The sequence below is a fragment of the Oxyura jamaicensis genome, chromosome 18 (genome assembly GCF_011077185.1).
Source record: "Oxyura jamaicensis isolate SHBP4307 breed ruddy duck chromosome 18, BPBGC_Ojam_1.0, whole genome shotgun sequence".
Lineage (NCBI taxonomy): Eukaryota > Metazoa > Chordata > Aves > Anseriformes > Anatidae > Oxyura > Oxyura jamaicensis.
In genome coordinates, this window is record NC_048910.1 from 4,365,536 (window position 1) to 4,383,829 (window position 18,294).

Genomic DNA, 18,294 nt, shown 5'->3' on the forward strand with positions numbered 1-18,294 from the left:
TTCCCCACCTCCCAAGCCCGACTCCTTGCCCCGGCAGAAGGTCCAAAAGCAGCAGTGGAAGTCAAGGTGTACCCAGAGCTCCCCTGCCCCCCCGGGGAAGTCACCTCCCCAGTCTCTGGGGACTGGCAGTAACTCGGCCAGTTCTGTGCTGAGGTCCTTCAGCTTTGTGTGGCGCGGGGGCGGCTGAGTGTGGAAGGGGACACTTCTCGGGGTCTTGTCTCCCCCTCTGGCCAGGCTCCTGCTTCTCACAACATGAAATGCCTGACAGCTGGACTGGAGGGCAGACAAGTTCAGTGCTGCGGTCTCTTTCTCAAGCCTTCCCCACCATCCAGAGGTCTCTGCACCCTCCTCCATGCATTTTCTGGTGCCCTTGTGGGATCTCATCCTTCATCCATCTTCATCCCATCAATGTCGTCCCCCCCCTTTTTTTTTCTCCTCCCACCACTTTAAATCAGGGTTTAAAGGCTAGGCGAAGGCTGAGGCTGCAGCCCATCAGTTTCCTGGTCCCCAGCTTTGGGCAGCCAGCTGGCTGGTGCCACCCCTCTGCCTCCCTCCCCTTCACCTGACAGATTGCTCTTATTTATGGTTCTCTTTTATAGGAATCCCGTGTTGAAGGATTGCTTAACAAAGCTGCCAGGAAAATCAGTGTATTTTAAATCTCTGCTGCCCTCTCGTGCTCTGTCCTTGGAAGTTCTGAGCTTATGGGGCTCAGGGCGGGCTGAGAAACACAAACTGCCTTCAGTGTCGGTCTCCCCGTGCCGAAGGCAGATGCCACACACGGACCCCGCGTGCCCTTGGGCAGCCTTTGCAGAACAGCATTACTTGTTGCCTTGTGGTTTCTGCATTCTGTTCAAAAAAAAATAATCAAAAAAGGGAGTTGAGATTCTAAATTCAAACGCCTGGCAAACTGCCGGCTGTCGCTAACTGTGGCAGAGCAGCACCCCGTGCTCATTCCCCCCCAGGCTCTTGCAAACACTCCTCCTTGCTCGAAGCCCCGGTAGCCGTGCTGAGCTGGGCAGGTGGGTGGGTAAATCGCTGGCCTTACAGCAGCGAAGAGGACTCCTGAGAGTCCTGCGCGTGTCGCCCTCGGGCTGGGTCCCTGTCTCAGCTCCCCACACCCCGCCGCGCTCTCCCTCCCTGGCTGGTTGCCGCTCGTGCCCTGGCTGCGCACTGACGGGTTTTTCTCTCTGTCTCCCCCTCGCAGTGGAGAACACGACACACTGTGAGTTCGCCTACCTGCGGGACCTCCTCATCAGGTCAGTAGGGCCGTGCCGCTCCCCGGAGCCTTCGGTCACCGGGTGGCATCCAGAGAAAGGGGAGAGCCCCGCTGGGACGGAGCCGCTGCTTTGCTCCCCTCCTCCATCCCACCGTGCTCCCATCCCAGCCCTCTGCGCTGCTGCAGCCCCGCTGTGGGATGGCCCCACACAAGGGGACGTGGCTGCAGGGCTGAGAAAAGGTTGGAGAGGAGCAGGGGTGGGTCGGGGCAGACTCCCAGCTTGCTGGCAGCATGCGGTGTGGCTGCAGCTCACCTGCCTGGAGCACCTGAGGGGCATTTCTGCCCTGGTGACCCCTCACCAGTCCCAGGGCACCGTTCCCAGTCCCAAAGCATCACCCTCTTGCATCGTGCTGTTGTGAGGTCTGGGTGTCCCTGCAGGGGGGAGCGGGGGGCTGAGCCCCTTGGCTGGCTGGAGGGGACGTTGGGCTCCTCAGCTTGGCTGCCCCGCACATGGGGCTGCTGCTGGCAGAGCTGTGCGGGGCTTCAAAGCCTGACCCCGGGGATCTGTAGGACTGGGACCTTCCCAGGAGGGCGTCGTACAGCAAGGGCTCCCCGCGTACCAAAGCACGGGCTGTCGGTACGTGCAAGGGCTTCGGGTCTCAGTTTCCCATCGTTGCCTTTGCTTCCCTCCCACACCCTGAAGGTGTGTCAGGAACCAGAGAAGGGGCTGGGGACGTTTGGGCTGGAGGGGGGACGGAAAGCAGAGGGTGAGGGGTGCGAGGCGGCGGCTGGGGCTGGTGCTGGGCGGACCTGCCCTGCGCCCCCAGCCCCTGCGATCATCCCTTGTCTCCGTTGGTGCAGGACACACATGCAGAACATAAAGGACATCACCAGCAACATCCACTTCGAAGCCTACAGGGTGAAGAGGCTGAACGAGGGCCAGAGCTCGCTCTCCAACGGCGTGACCGACAAGGAGCTGGTGGCAAACGAAATGTAACCGTCTCGCTCTGTAGCCAGGACCTCGCTCGCTCACGCTCGCTATTTCTCCCCTCTCCCCCCTTTATTTTTATATAAATCCTCTGCCCCTGTCCCTCCTTCCCCCCAACCCCCCGCCAATGTTAACTGACCAAATAACCAGCTGTCGTGCAGTGGGGTGACCGCTCGTCCCCCCGCCTCGTGGCACGGGTTTCCGTCTCAGCCCCGCCAGGCAGGAGGGGGTGGCCGGGCTGGGGACCATCCCCTGTTGGGGTCGGGCTCTCGCCGTCCTCCAGGCTAATGGGGCAGCCTCCTCCCGCTGCCTCAAAGCCGCGGGGTTTAGGGGTAGGGCAGCGGGCAGGGGTCTCCTTCCCCCTCCGTGGCTGTCCCCAGGGGGCATTTGCCAAAGGCCGAGTACCTCTGCCCCGTGGCTTTGCCATTTTTCTTCTCCGTCCATGGAAGGCAAGGGTTGCTCCGTGTGAATGTAGCCTCCAGAAGCAAGGTACGGTGGTATGAAGAGAGCAAGACGGTGACATCCTTGTCTCCTGCCTCCTCCTCCTCACGAGCCCTCCGCGGTCCTCCAGGAGCAGCCAGCCCCGACCCAGCGCCCCCCCTGCCTACACGCAATAACCTGGGAGCCGTTAGGGGCTACCCGCGGCCCGGCAGAGCTGCCCGCTCTGGGAGAAGTGCCTTTTAGGACTGTTACCTTGCAATAGTGGAACCGGGGGGCGGGGGGCTCGCGCCGGCCGTCTTTGCAGCCTGGAAAATGCTTCCCCGAGCTGCAGCGCTTTGCAGAGAGTCCTTTCCCCCTCTCACCTGGACCATAGGTGTGGCTGAGTTCCTGGGAAGCCTTGCATATTTATTTTTAATTCGGTGGGGTGTTTTATGCCATTGAAGGCTCAAAGTTTCTTTGCCTGGAGGGGGCTGAGAGCGGAAGGTCTCTGCAAAGCGGCGGTGGGGAGCAGAGGTTTGTCCTGTCTGACCCTTGTCATTAGCGGGCTTTTCGATAAGACAGAGGAGGCCGTTAGGTATTTTTTTTATTTTTATTTTTTATTTTTTTGCATCCCCTGTGTGATGTGTACGTGCGTAACGCGCTCCTCGATCTGCCTAGCCCTTGTGCAAGGGGACCGTGCCCCTGTCGGACTGAGCCCCGCATGCTCACGTGCACAGCCCCGGCCCTGGGGAGGGCTGCCACAGCCCCCCCCCCCGGGGCCCGCGCCTTTCAGCTCTGCCCCCCCCCAGTGTCTCATGTTTCCGTGGGTCTGCATTAAAAAAGACCCTGCAAGGGTGTGAAACAACACCGCGTGGCACACGAGCGGGTAGTCTTGGAGCAGAGCCCTGCAGCCCCTCTGCCCCGCCTGCCTTCCTGTCGTCAGCTCCGTCAGTCTCCGCTCCCCTCTCTAAGGGACGAAACTTCACACAAATCACCCTTTTTTTGGCACGTACTAAGGGCAGCGTGTCCCCAGTGCCGGCGGACACCCGCGGAGCCCACCCAGCGGCAGAGCCAGCGGCTTCATCACAGGTGGCCAGGAGAGGAGAGAGGCTGCGCTCGCCCTGCTCGGGATGCCCAAAGGTTGTGCTCGGGGTGGTGGTGGGGGATTTGCAGATTTTCCCCGCACATCGCCCCTGTGGGCAGCCGGAGGGGTGCTCGGGGCCGTCCCCGGGCCGTGCCCGGCTCCGTGCTGCCCGGGGGTGCCGTGGCCGTGGCGCAGGGTGCGCGTCGCACAGAGGCTCCGCTCCCCCAACTCGTGTTTTCCCCTCCGCAGCAGCACGCGGGAGGTCTGAGCTGCTGGGGAGGAACAGTTATGTACTTGCTGACTTGCTATATTTTAGCAAAAACAAACAAAATGTATTAACTGAAAAAAAAAAGTATATATATTTCAAGTGTTAAAAAGACTTTTAAGGGGGAGAAAAATCTCTTGTGTGAGGCACTTCTGCAAATGTCATCTTCAACTTGTTTTTTTCCTCTAGTCGATATCTCAAGCTGGGCCAAGCAAGACACGCCGCTTTCTCCTTTGTAACCTGATTTTTTTTGAAGAAAAAGAAAATAATACAATAAATAAAAAAAAAAAAACTTCATCCAGAGCTATTCAAATGGCCTTTTGGGGGTTATAAGCATTACGACAAATTTAGTCCATTTTTGTATAAATAATAGTGTTTAATATGTATTTCCCAAAATAAATGTTTCGAATGCAAACAGAAGGAGGCGTGTTTGGAAACGTCCGGTTTTTGGGGATGTCCCCAGCTGGGATGGGATCGGTACTGCAGGGATCCTGTGGGGCTGGGGGTGAGGGGAGAGGCCCGAAGGGGCTGTGCCCAAGTTGGGGTGAAGGTTCAATTTATTCCTCATCCCTTTGACTCTTCCTCCCTTGGCTTTCGGGCCCAGTTCCCGTACCTAATGGGGGAGCTGCTGGTGCTGAGCACCGCGGGGAGGCAGGGGTGCCCTTGGAAGCTGGCATCACCCCAAGCCTGCCTGCGAGCCACGGTCTTCCCCAGTGTTGCAGGCAAGGCACCGTCCGCCTGGTGCTTTCATCCATATTTAAGCATCTATTTTGTTTTTTTCTCCTCGTGATCGAGCTGCGTGCACACAAAACCGCCGGGGCAGAAGGCACCTGGCTGGGCTGGGCTGGGCTCCCTGGGGGTCTGTAGGGTGCAGGACCACCTTCGTGTCTTTTCTGCTGGCACCTGGGATTCAGAGCAGAGGGAATCGGACCGTCATGTGCAGCATCCAGGGAGGCGTGCAGTACCTTGTCAGTGGGCTCCTCTTGCCCGAGTGCTAAGCCTAGCCCAAGTGCTGCCCTTTCTGTATTGCCAAGTGAAGCCCTGCAGCTTGTGGTGGCTTTGGCTCAGGCTCCTCGCACCCCCAACTCCTCTGGGATGGGGCTGGGGAGTTCTCGCTGTCGTAACCAGAGCAAGACCCCGAGCAAAAGCTCTTAGGGGAGCAAAAAATCACCATGTCATTGCAGTGATGGCAAGCATGGGCCGTGGGCTTGGCTTCTGGGCAAGTCTGCAGCAGCTTTTCCCCCACAGCAGGTTTTCCAGCACCGGTGTCAGCTTTTTGCAGCCTCCCTCAATGCCAGTGGCTGCCCGTGGCCATGGAGGGGACGTGGCAGAGGCTGCACCGGGGTGGGTGTCTTTTGGGACCGAGAAATGGTTTCTCACCGTGGCGAGGGGCAGGCGGGCAAAGGTCCCTGCTCAGCACTAGGGGCAGCTTTGTTTAGCCCCAGGGAAGAGCTCCTGGGGTTGGAGGTGGGTTTCTGGGGATGGCTCCTGGGTGCTCCGAGGCTCTGGAGCAGGGGAGAGCCGTGACGCCCCGATGGGCTGCAGGAGCAGGGGGCTGTGGGGTGCCACAGCAAAACCCCACCTGGGGAAGGGTTCCCTGTCCTGAAATCGCCCCCTCTCCCCAGGGGCGTCCCAGGAGGGGCGGCTGGGGAGGTTCGGGGCAGAGCAGTCAGTAAGGGGCTGTTGGCACGTCCCGGTTGTCTCGGAGGGACGTTCACCTAACGATGCCCTGGCTGACACAGGGCCTTGCACTAACGGCTCATTGAGTGGCCTCGCTTCAACAGACGAGGGAAATGAAATGAGTGAGGGTTTAATTACCGAGCGGAGCAGGGCTTTCTGCAGTGATGGGCACTCGCTCCTGTTTGCTTTGCAGAGCGGGGGGGGACCCAAGCTCGGCCAGGTGGCACCAGAAGGGACAGGGACCCGAGCATAGCCAGGTGGCCCTGGGGGGAGACAGGGACCCAGCCGGGGTGCTCCTGGCCCAGCTGACCCCGTGAGATCTCGTGCACAGGCTGCCTACAGATCGTAAGAGTGAAAGGGAGCATAAATAATTAAAGCTCATAGTGAGTAGTCCCCAAAACGTCTGCCTGATTTAAAAACTAATTACCGGAGGGTAATCACCTTCAGAAGCACGTGGATTTACCCTCGGTGCTGCTCTGCCTTGCTCTCACCTGCTCCTGACTGATCCCAGGCATCGGCACCCAGATTTATCGCTCGCCCGCAGCATGCAGTAACTGGTGGTGTACTCATCCAGCTCCCTCATTAGTAACTTCACTGCAGTTAAGGGATGGACAAACCCTCTCTGGGTAGGAGTCCAGCAGTGCTCAAGGTCCTTCTGGATGAGCCTTTGCTACCCAAGAGGCCGGGCACCCTCGCCCATGACATCCCATCACCGGGATGCGTCACCTGCACAGCCTGAGCCGCTGCCAAGGGGCTCCCCTGGACTGTAACTTGCACGCTGATCGTGGTGCTCATCAAAACCCCATCGCAGCAACGTGGGACCTGTCCTCATGGGAAACTCCGCCGGTTGATGTGCAAGCCGGTCTGCAGCAGGCATATGCAGAGCTGCCTTTCTCCAGCTTTAATTACCGTGAGGCTGCTGCTCTGCAGTTGGGAGCCTGGGGTTTTTGATCATCTCTGCTCTGGCTGCAGTGGGAAGGGTTTGTCCGTCCATCCACCCCCGCTGCCCCCTCGCACCACCCCATTGCTGCTCCTTCTCAAAGCCAGAGCAGAAGGGTTTCCTCCTCGCCCCCAGCAAACCAAGTCTGCCGCTCTGCCGTGTGCTGTGTTTACCTGGCCGAGCGCTGTCTGCTCCTCTACAAGTCGGTAATTCTCACCGGCAGCCTGATGGAGGAGCAGCACTGCGCTGCGCTGCTTCATTTAGGGAAACAGAATAATTTATTTCTAATTTATGGGATTCAGGAGACTTCCACGTGCAGCCCACAACATTTTCTCATTAACACTACCCAGCTGAGCTAAAAACTACCATTTCGGAAGTCAGGCTTCCATCAAAGGCACGCTACGAGCTTCCCAGGGACTCCAAAAGTTTACTGAAGCTTAAAGACATACCCCGCAGCACATGGTGATGTACCAAATTCACCCTTCCTATAACTACTGGAACCATTTTTCCTACAGGTTTTGGTCCCCTGCACCACCCTATAGCCCCCAGCAGCTCCCCCGCACAGAAGCAGGATACGTGCCGGCGGCACCGGCAGCCAGCAGGAATCTCGTGGCTTCATTTTGTCCATCACAGCTGGAAGCCCTCCCTAACAAAGCTGGTGGACCTCATTCTAGATGTAAAACCTGTGGCCTGGATGAACGACATCCTGAAACAGCTTTGCTGAGGGCAGGGATGAGGGGTTCAAGGAGCCTTCATCCCCTCGTGCTCACCTGCCCCGCCGGGCACCACCTCAGCCCTCGGCCCCTCCCTGCCCTTCTCCTCTCCGCTGCAGCAGAAAGCCCGGATTAAAATCATGTTCCTAAAGCCAGATTACACACCAGGGGCTCCACGGCCCTCCTGGGAGGATCAGGGCACCCCTCTATAAATAACTGTCCCAATATGTTTAATTTGCAGATGAAATTAAGCCTGGGAAGAAAGGGAAGCCTGCCTTGTCGTGTGTGGGCTGTCCGGCTTTGCCTTGAATATCAAAGTGAGAGGAGTTACAAAGCTCCGGCTCTCCGGGATTATCTGAGGGACCTTGTAGGTCCCAGGTGGCGGTGGTTACAGGATCAAAAGGTGTGGGACTTACGCGGGAAGCCAGACGAAGCCCAGGTGGCTCCCAGGTCAGCCCCAGAGAGCCCAACCTTGGGGTAGGTTGCAGCGCTCAGAGAGCTCCAGCGAGACAAGGAGGTAGATGCGGAGCCAGGCTGGGGTTTTGTGTGGGCTTTGGATTAAATATTAACTTGCTACGGTGGGTCACGGGGATAAACATTTTCATTAATCATGTATGTGCTCATTATGATGCCGAGAACAGGCTGTGAGGGCCCCGGCTGCGCACCCACCTCCCGGTCTCTGCGCAGCGCTCTCCGAAACCACCAGCCTTTAGGCTGCCTCTAGCTGGAAAAGTTTTCCCACAAGCAATCTGCCAAGATTTTACCGGTTGCGTTTGGAAAGCATCATCAGAAAAGCTTTCAGATGAGGCTGCAGGGACGGGAGATGTCCCCCCAAGCAGCCCAAGGCAGTGGCCCCCTGCGCTGCGGGGGCTTCGCGAGCGCCGTGCTCAGCGGTGCCGACGTGTCTGCACAGAGCAGGAGCAGCACGGGGACGCTGCGCTGGGCCTGCGCTGCAGTTACAGCCTGTTGACATTTTTCATGGTAATAATGCTTAGCTGAAAAAAGGCCCTTTTCATCATCCATTTTGTTAGAAAACAGGATTTTTCCATCTTTGCTCTGATTTTATTGAACCTTTCAATCACGTTAACTTTCTTCAGCTTCCCTTCCCTTCTGTTTTTAGCTGCTCCTTTCAATTATTTTGTGCTTTCCTTTTTATTCCAGTAATTTTTATTTTTTTTTTAAGGACTTGAACAGAAGGAAGAGGGAAGATTGATGAAAATTTACACTAGAACGGAAAGTGGATGTATGGCAGAGAGTCTAAAAATCTTCCATTAGCAATATTTAATAAGGAAAAGAATGACTGAGAAAGCTGAGATGTCTGCAAATGCCTTCTGAAGCTCTCCAAAAGGGAAGGGAGCTTATCTAGCAGAGGAGAAAGCCGTCTGATGGATGAAGGTGCGGGGCACTGGGAAGGAGGTGGAACTGGCATCGCTGATGGTGTTCCTCCCTGCTGTAACGTGTTAGGGATGCTGAGCAGAGCTGCCCTGGGGCACCCACCCGTGGGTGAAGGGTGCTGGGGATCTTTCCCAGCGGGGGGGGTGCAGTTGGAGGGCAGGGATGAGCTGAGCTGCGGCTAATGGCACCTTTGGGCAGGGTGGCCAGGGGCAGAAACGTGGATGTGCACCCACACAGGGCTCTGTCCTGCCACGTCCCTGCTGCTCCTTCCCCCGGACCCGCAGTGGGGGCTCCTTTCCCCATCACATGTGGGATGGGTCATGATGGTCTTTGCCTTTTCTGAGCACCTCTGCAGCGCAGGAGCAGAGGGCAGGTGCTGCCCCACGTCCCACTGCTCTGGGGGCTCTGCTCCTGCCACCAGCATGCCTCAGTGCGGCTTCTCTTTTATTTTGAGCAGGGTGTAGCACACATTTTGTGTTCCTCGCTGTGGGAGAGAGCTGATTGAAACAGTTTGATAGTTTGTTTTTCCCTGTCATCATCTAAGCTATGGTGCCAGAGCGCAAACGTCAGCTTTGGAGTATCTGCGACGTGACCTTTGGTAGGATGAGTGCCATGCGATGTCATTAAGCGCTTCGGGTCATGCAAGCGTTGCTGGAGAGACAGCACACAGACAAGGTCTGTGCAACAGCGAGGGGTGTGGGGACAAATCCTCTGAGCCTCCTGCACCTGCAGGGCAACCACGATGCTCCCCTGCTCCTGCTGCTTGCTGGGCACTGAGGCACTGGGTGCTGCAGCAAGTGTCACCTGCCCTGGTCCTGCTGTCACCATGCGAGACCAGGGGAACTGGCGGTGAGCTGGTGAGTGGTTGCACAGTTGTGCCCCCTCCTGCTGCAAAATTACCTTCAGTGAGGAGCTGTAAGTGCTATCAGCTGCTGGTGCAGGTGCTCCACTCCTAAACTCCCCAGAGGGCTTAAAAGCAGCAGCTGTTTGCCCTTGGGGGGTGGTGGGGGCTGAGTGCTGGGTGGGAAGTGAAGCAGAGTGGTGCTGAGCAAGGCTGTGCACGTCTGGGTCCTGCTGGCAACACCTGAGGGATCTGGAGCTGTGTTTGGGAGCTGCTGTGCATGGTGAGGTGTGTTGGGTTGGTCTGTTTGGTTTAAATGCAAGTGTAACTTTCCTGGTTGTGGGCCAGCTTTGTGCCAGGGCTGCGGCTGTGCTGTGCTGGTATCTTGCTGCACGTGCTTTACCTTGAGGAGGAATTAATTGATTTGGGGTATTTGGTTCTGATCATGTAAAGTGGGATATTTGGGGAGAAGAAGAAAGAGGTGTTTGTTTTAAATGTAGTTGATTGTTTCTTACTTGCAGCCTGAGGTCAGGCTAAGGGCAAGCTCCAGAACAGGAGTGGGGACTGGAGGGACATGGGGGGGTAGGGGGGGGAGGCAGCGAGTGCTGATGGCTAAGGCAGGTGGGCTCTTTTAGCAGCCAGAGCCCCCACAGCTTCAGGCCTGCACTTCTATTTAATCATACCTTATAGACATGTATTGCACGCTGACTTCTCTGGGGGCTGTGGTCCCCATGTCCTCCACCAAGTGGGTCAAAACAGCAGTGGCCAGGCCTTTCCTGCTGGGAGTGGAGGAGGCTGTGGCTGCAGTGCTGTGTCTGGGGGCCTGCAAAGCTGCAGAGGTGCCTGGATACCCTGGGCATGGATCTGGAAAACCCTATATTATAGCTGTAGGTACTGTATTGAAATGATGTGCTTGGGGGGCTCTTGTACCTCTGTTTGCTGTCACTCTTGCCTGGGGCACATTGCTGGGGGACAAATCGGTTACTTAGTGCTCTTTGTGTCTTTAGGCAGCGTGGCCACCATCCCTGCTGCAGGGTTCCTGTGCTTCCCATCAGTTATTTGGGGTTGGACCTGTGGTAGTCTATCCATATAGTCCCTGCTAGTTATTCCTGGGATCCAGCTGCTCACAGTGAGAATAGTTGTGCTTAAACTAAGCCTGCCAAGCAGGTCCAAACCAGGCCACGGGAGCAGCACCGCATCCTCTGCAGGGATGTGGCTGAGCTCACACTGGTGGCACTGAGCCCCCCGTGCCTCCACAACATGCTCCAGGTGGGATGGAGAGGGCAGGGAGCTGTCTCCTGTGATCTTCTGCTTGCGATGAGCGATCAAACTGCAGCCATTCAGCTTCGTAACCCTTGCCCATGCTCAAAGAATCATCACTCCCTAAATATGGCAGGAAAGGTGTTCTGAGCCTTGGCTGCTTTGCCTGAGAAACGGTCTCTTCTGATTCAGTGTGTTCAAATCATCTTAACAGTTCTTAGTGAGAAAAACCCGCTGTATCCTCAAGGCAAGTATATTTGGGCAAAGCAATAAGACTTTAAGAGGTTTGGAGGTTACAGTGGGAAATAGCAGTTATTCCCAGTAAGCAGTGTTAAATGAAGTGCTGCTGACAGTAGCCTGAGGCAGGTTCAAGAGTTTCAAGATTTGCAACTAAGAGATTAACCAAAATAGATGTCTTATTACAGGCAAGTTTGTATCTAAATCATTTAAAGTGCCTTTAGATGCTGTAATGTTTTTCCTCCTAAGTGCTCACAGTATATCTGCAGCTTCCTCCTGGCTCTCATGAGTGAGTAAGAAAAGGGACCTTGATCTTGGTGAGTTTAAGCCCCTCTGATGAGGGGGTGAGGAGTGTCGTGTTGGCAGGTTCCTGTTTGATGGGAGGCTGCCTTAGTGGTGCTTGAAGCTTGCAGAGAGAGACCCTGACCATGTCCTCCCTCCCGTTCCCTGCTGGATACTCAGCTGTATGGCTGGATAAGGGGTACTGCCACAGAAAATGCACTCAGCGGGGGAGTTTGCCAAAAGCCAGTTGTAAAGCGCCTGTGGAAGATTAGCAGCCATGTGCCCTGAGTTTTCTCTTCTGTGCTGAGCTGGCACTGGAAGGAAGTTTGGTGTAGGGCTGGTATTACAGGGTTACTTAGCACAAATGATCTGCTGTCGATACAGGCAGTCACTGACACTCAGTCGTGGCTCTAACTTGGGTAAGGCAAGGTTTTAATTCTGACTGGGGTGAGGAATCAACAGATCGCAGGGGAATTGCCTGCAGAAGATGGACTAGCTCCACATTTCCTCTAGGGAATTAAATCTGACCTGGTGATGGTGCATGCATGCAAGAAGTCACTTCAAAAGCAGCATAATGCAAATCCAAGTTACCTTCCTTTTTTGCCTCTCACCTTGAGGGAGCTGGTGGCAGTAACTCATGGGGGCATGGCAGTTTTCCCCTTCATGAACATGGAGCAATGTCAGATGTGTTTGTCTCAGGGCTCTTCCATGGTACGTGAACGGCAGCTGTCCCCCTCCTCCTTTAAATATAACAGGCAGCACCCTGCCCACGAGCTTACCTTACTGTTGGAGCTGGGGTTCAGGCACACCAACAGCTGGAGTATTCCTGTCCCGGGGCCTTTGAGGAGAGTCAGAGAGGCCTCCCTGGTTGGGAGGATGGAGCCTAGGCCCCATCCCAAACTACTTGCTTTCTGCAAGTAACCCGTATCCCAAGCTTATAATAGCAAAATACCGTAAAAAATAGCTGTAAAATGAAGTATTTGAAAACACTGTTTTTGGAGTGCTTGGAGCAGCAAGGCAGAGCCTGGCACTGCCCCGCCGGGCCCCTGAGGGCTGCTGGCAGTGCCCCAGGCCTGCGTGCAGGGGGAATATCAGAGCTGTGGCCTGGGGGCAGGCAGGACACAAGGGATCAGCATTGGTGAGTCCATCACAGCAGACCCCTCCATCTCCTCTGGCACCTTGACGGTATTTCAGATGCACTCGGATCTTTGTGGGTGCCAGAGGTCTGGTTTTGTGCTGGGTGTCATAGCGATCCCAAGGGAGGGCCCTGAGGTGTTGGGGCACTGAGCGGTGAGAGCAGAACTGAGTTTTGGGGACCACCAGAGGCTGTTGTTGGCTTTCTCCAAAGGGAGCCTCAGGCATTTGGGTCATGATCCCCCTGAGAGAGATCTCAGGGGCAGCTCTCGTCTCTGAAATGTTTCACAAAGTCTGTCTCTTGCTGGATTTTTGGCAAGAGAGATCCTGATTTAGCATGAGGTTTTAAAACTAGGGAATGTGAAACAGCTGCACTGGTTGTAAGCAAGCCAGGAGCTGAGAGGAGGGCAAGGCCTGCAGGCGTTTCACTTTCAGATGTTGGCTGACAGGAGACTTTTCTTTTTAATTGGCACCAGGAAGATCTCTGGGGCCTTGGGATCCTGAATGCCAGCCCAGAGGGCTGGGTGGCTCTGAAGGGTGCCTGCATTGTGAGGCCTTGAGGGTGATGTTGAAGGACGGGGCAGAGGAAACTGCAGGGTTTGGGGAGGGGTGTAAGAGAGGATGAGACTTCTATGCATCTTTACGTGGACTTGTGAAGGTTTTAAAATACCCCAAACTCTACAGCCTGTTGATTTCACTGGGCTGTGTGGCTCTGTGTCCCAGCCTGGAGTACCCCAAGGTGTCTCCCATCCACATGTGCTACCTGAAGCAGTTGTGGGGTCAGGGCACCCTGGGACTGGCACCTTATGTGGACAATCCACCTGGGGTGAGATGAATTGCTGTCTGGAAGGGCTGGTTCTCAGCTCATCATAAAGGCAGTGAGGATGATTCGTCTCCCACTTGGATGTCTGTGCTAAGGCAGAAAAGTCACTCCTATGGTCTCTATTAGAGACATGACCTGGACAGAAAGTCTTGGAGAGGGGCTCATCCAGCCGAGGTTCTCCTTTCTGGCTATCAGATGGTGTGGCGGAAGATATAAGAAACCTATAATCCTCCTGGAGAGGAGGCTTGTCCTGGTTAGGATGCAGCAGGTTTTATCCTTTTCATTAGATGAGTATTAAAATAATTTAACAGTGGATGTTCTAATTCTTCATATAACAGTAGAGCTGTTTTTGTGGCTCTAATGCTCTCATGACCTCAATAATATCTTCCGTGAGTGCGTTTGTCAGGTTAATTATGCATTAAGTTTGCATAAGGCTTTTCCTTTTTTAATCAGTTTTAAACCTGCTGCCTTCAGATGTGCTGGTGCTGTCAGGAGGGCTGGTAGGAGGACTGCTCCTACCTTCCTATCCTGCTGTTTGTTTCTTTTGTACACCTTTAGTCACCTTTATTTGTGACCTTGCTAAATAAGCAGTCCTGAGACTTCTGGCTGTTTCTCTTTTTTTCTGGAGATCTGTCTTCTTTCTCTTTGCTTTCCTCCTGGCTTTATCTTTGATTAGCTAACCATCTCCTTTTGAGGAGGACAAGCTGTAGCTGTCTCTCTCTGCAGACTAAGACACCTTGCAAGTAAGGGTTATTGTAAGGTCACAGAAGCGAGTTGGGTAATGCTGGGTTCTTTCTTCAAGGCAAGCATTTGTTTGCAAAGTAACTTGGCAGTCCTGTGTATTTTGGATTTAGGCATCCTGGTGTATAAGCCAAAGCTAACAGGCATTAATTAGCTGGAGGACTGGAACTGTAATGAGGGTAGACGCTCATAAATTGGCATTTCTACTTTAAATGCAAGTGGTTAAAGAAAAAGTGTGTTGAAAACGTCGTTAAAAGATGTTATATAAATAACATGCTCTGTGTGAGAGTCAGACAGGCAGTCAGGAGGAGGAGTAACAGCCAGGTTGCTGGTGCAGCGGTGCCCTGGTGCTCAGGGGTTATTTCTATAGCAGGAAAAAGTGGCTTTAAAGCCATGGCATAGGGAAGGATGGTGTGAGTTGGAAGAGCTTTGCTGACATATTGGGAAATGCATGGGGAAGATGTCTTTTGAGGATCTCAAAAAGCTGGCCTGCGAAGGTAATGACTCTGGGTTGGAGAAATAGCTCAAGGCCCTGAGTGTGCAGCCCAGTATTTAATGGGGATCCCATAAACTACCCCTGAGATCCGACTGAGCCCCTTCAGGTGGGGTCTGCAGGGAAGAGAAGCTCTGAGTGAAGCCCAGTGGGTGGTGAAGCTGAACACCAGCACAGCTGGGGCCAGGGACACTTGGACACCATGTGCCAAGACCAGTGATGTTATGTGGAGTGGCTTTAGGCTTGGCCATACCTTTAGGTCACAGCCCCTGGTGTGTAAAATGGGAGGAGGAAGAAAGCAGTGAGCTCCCAGATACCTGGCAGGGTGCCCTGGTGATGCCCAGAGCATCTCTGGAGCAGGAGATTTGGGACCGGCCTGCAGTGGGGAGAGCCATGGTGCTGAGCGCTCCCCATCGCATGTGGGCTCTGCTGCCACCCAAGCAAGGCCTGGCAAATTGGGGTCTCCACCAAGATCGTGTCCCAGCTCAGGGTCTGGCCAACTGGGACTGCTGAGCATGAACCCAAAGCTCATCTCTGAGCTGTGCGGGGGTGCTGTAACCCGTGACTGACCTGGCAGCCTCATATGGAGGCTGCGCGTGGCAATTAGCACTGGCCACTGCTGTCACTTGTGGGTTTTAACCATTTTTTCCCCTTCTCCAAGCCCCAGCTGTCTGTAGCGATGGCCAGGTTCTTTTTCTGTGGGTGATGTGTGGCGACTGGGGGTGCAGAATGCAAACCAAACCTAAGCATTGTGCTTTGCTGCCTTTACTTAAGAAGCTTAATATTTTAACTAACTGTGTGCAACCAACCTCCACGCACAAACCAGAACGCTCCGGTCCCCCGGCATCACTCACTCGGAGCTCCACCACGAACCTCTCCCGAGCGAGCCCCTTCTGAGCGGCCATTTTGGGGTGTGCGGAGTCGATTTGGTATTCGGCCTGCGCGGTGAGAAGATGGCGGCGCGGAGCCGTGGGCGCTGCTCCCGCTCCGTGTGTCCCGGCGGACGGCCGGGTGCCGCGGTGCCTTCTGGCGAGCAAAGGCACCGAGGAACAAACGTGCGGCGGCCCCTCCTCGGGTAATGTCTGCAGCACCAGGACCCCCGCCTCCCGCCCCTTTCGTGTGCGTCTTCTCTTAATTAATTAACGCCGCATTCATCACCGCTTAATTCCTGTTTCCGTAGCACCCGGGGAGGGGGGGCTGTCGGTGCAGGCGGGCGCTGAGGTGGTCCAGAGCTGCTGGCCTCGTCAAGGAGCTTAATTAGTCCTTAGGATGGTGTGGGGTTGTTTTCTGCAGCCCCGTAATGCCCAGTTTCAAACTGGTTTCCTGCCCACTGGTGCACAGCTTGTGCTGAGAAAACGTGCCCCTATCCCTGTGGGGCTGGTCTGTGAGTGTCTGGGGAAAGGTGATCTGTGGCTGCCCAGGATAAAACATCCCAAATTGGCCCTTTTTGTGTGGTGAGGGAAGGGAAGCAGAGCACAAGGTGCTGCTTCTGTGGGGCTGGTCTTGGGGTCTCGGCACAGGGGATGGGCAGGCTGTGTGCCGGGATGTAAAGGATCCAGTCCAGCCTTCTCTGCTCATAGCTGCCTCTTTCCTTTCTTTTTTTCCTTTAACTCCCAGTGTCTCTTTCCCACCCTGTACCATGGCCTTAATGGGGACTGGCTGTGAAGCCGGCCAGGGCAGTGCACAGCATGGCTGGGCAAAGCAGGCGACAAAGGGCAAGTATGAGCTGCCGGGGGGCTTCCAGGGGGCACACGCAGAGCACCAGACAAACGGGGCTGAACGTGCTCTGTGGAGTACAGAACAAATATGACTTCTGGAGCGGTCTGGAAAGGCAGCCGACATGCTTGTCAGCATCGCTTTGTGGTGTGAAATAGATGTTAGAGGGACACCTTCCTATTTTTTAGGGGCTCCCCCCCATCTTTGAACAGACACACGTGCCGATGCCCGTGCAAATCCCATCCACTGGGCACCACGAGACAGAACTCCCCAACCCGTGCCCGGGGACAGAAGGTGGAGGGGGAACAAAAGCTGCAAACCCACCGTGATGCCGGGCCGGGCTCGGTGCCAGGGGTTTGGGGCGCCGTGTGTCCCCCTCCCCGGGGGCACGGGGTGGCGGGTGTCCCCCCCTGAGGGCGCGCGCTGCCACGGGGTGCCGCGGCGCCCTGCCCACCACCAGACAGGACCGCGGCATCGCCGCTCCGGCAGCCCGACGCGCGCCCGTCCCGCGTGACTCGCATACGCAATGCAGCCATGCTTAACGAGCGTGAGTAATTATGCCAGGCGGAGGGTTGGGGCGTGGGGGGTGGTCAGGGTTGGGTGTGTTGTTTTGTTATTTTGCGTTTTCTCCTATTCCCCCCCCCCCCCCCCCTTTCCGTTCCTCTTCTCTCCCCCCCCGCCCTTTTTTCCCACCCCCAGCCCGCGGCGTTGAACCTTGGCCACCTCCTTGGTGGTGGCTTCGGGAGGGCTGGGGCCGCGGGGGTCAGTTGGCACAGCAACTGCTGCTCGGGGACAAAAGGAGGCTTTTGCAGCGACAGTAGCAGCTGCCAGCCAGAATAGCAAATCCGCGCGACTTGGCACCACTCCAGCTTCCTTGAGGGTTGCAGAGGGATGGTATGTTGGAGGGTAAGACTAGCTAATTAATCTTCCGGCAGGGAACAATGTAATATCAGACAATTACAAAGACAGAATGAAATTACTATAGTGGGAAGGCTGGCATACGAATTTCTCAAAGGGTCCATCCCTCACCCGCTGCCGTGGTACTTTATATGCGGGAAAGGTGCCGACTGTACATGCGCTTTTCTGTTGTGTGGGGTTTTTTGTATGAATTGAATTATATGCTTGAGGAGGGGCAAGGGGATCCGGGCTTGACTGCAGGAGCTTTTGAGGAGCAAAAGGCAGAAAGAGTCATTCCAAGCGAAAGGTTCCCCGTCAACCTGTCGGTGCGTCGCTGAGGCTGTGGGCTTATGGGGTTGGGTTTTTCTCCTGTTCTTTTTTTAATGATCGCGCCGTGATGCCTGATGATGAGAGGTTTTGGGAGGGGGATCTGTCTGCCAAGTAGAGGGGAGAGTCATTTCCTTCATCCTTCCAGCATGGAGAAGCCCTCAAAGAGGTTTGGGAGCTGCTGAAAGTTATTGGGGAAACACACCTACCAGCTCAGCGGTGGTAATTGCCAATAATTAGCTGTAATCACCGCTACCTACAGTTGGGATGCTGTGATGAATAGGGCAGTACAAGCTGCATGGTGCAGGCTCCCCGTCTGTTTATTTGCAGTGGGGAAAGAATTAGGAAAGTCTCATTTATTCTGGAGCACAGGAAAGCATCGGTGGGAGCTCAGCCTGTGCAGCATTAGCATAGGAAACCACTCCTCCTCCTCCTCCTCTTCCTTGCAGGGCGTCAGGGATAAGCTAATGACTCTCCTCCCTCCGCATCCCTCTCCCAGGATGAGGCTTAATGCGGCGGGATCTGTGACTGTCATCAAAACCCAACGAGAGAACAGGATTGTTCCAGTGCTCTGCAATGCTGGGGCCGGGAGGGGGGCCGGGGTGGGACATGGGGACATGGCCGCGAGCCTCTCGGAGCCAGGAGAGGGCTTGGAGCAGCTCCAACTCGGTCGCTCTGCCTCCTGAGGAATCTGAGTGGGTTTTTGTTTGGTGCCTCCACCGATCAGATGGTGCAGAGCTGATGCTTAAACACTGCCGCAAGCCCCCTCCCGCCCTCCTTGGCGGCTGCACAGCCGGCTGTCGCTGGAGCTGTCGCAAAGCTTAGGCTGAACGAGATCTGAT

The 18,294-nt window shown here is 55.5% G+C and overlaps 1 protein-coding gene and 1 long non-coding RNA gene across 2 annotated transcripts in view; one reads left to right on the top strand and one right to left on the bottom strand.

Annotated features, from left to right (window-relative positions):
- The window catches only part of SEPTIN9 (septin 9), an 88,207-nt gene extending 83,814 nt beyond the window's left edge, over window positions 1-4,393 (top strand). Inside the window, exons 10-11 of the mRNA XM_035342263.1 lie at window positions 1,205-1,256; window positions 2,078-4,393. Of these exons, the coding sequence (XP_035198154.1) occupies window positions 1,205-1,256; window positions 2,078-2,213 (188 nt within the window). The 3' untranslated portion in view covers window positions 2,214-4,393. The remainder of the gene's footprint in view (window positions 1-1,204; window positions 1,257-2,077) is intronic.
- Window positions 39-7,957, bottom strand: LOC118175748. The gene is made up of 3 exons (XR_004755104.1): window positions 7,946-7,957; window positions 4,587-4,601; window positions 39-162 (listed from the first exon to the last, which is right to left on the bottom strand). It is a non-coding gene; the product is annotated as an uncharacterized LOC118175748 (long non-coding RNA).
- Between the last annotated feature and the right edge of the window lie 10,337 nt (window positions 7,958-18,294).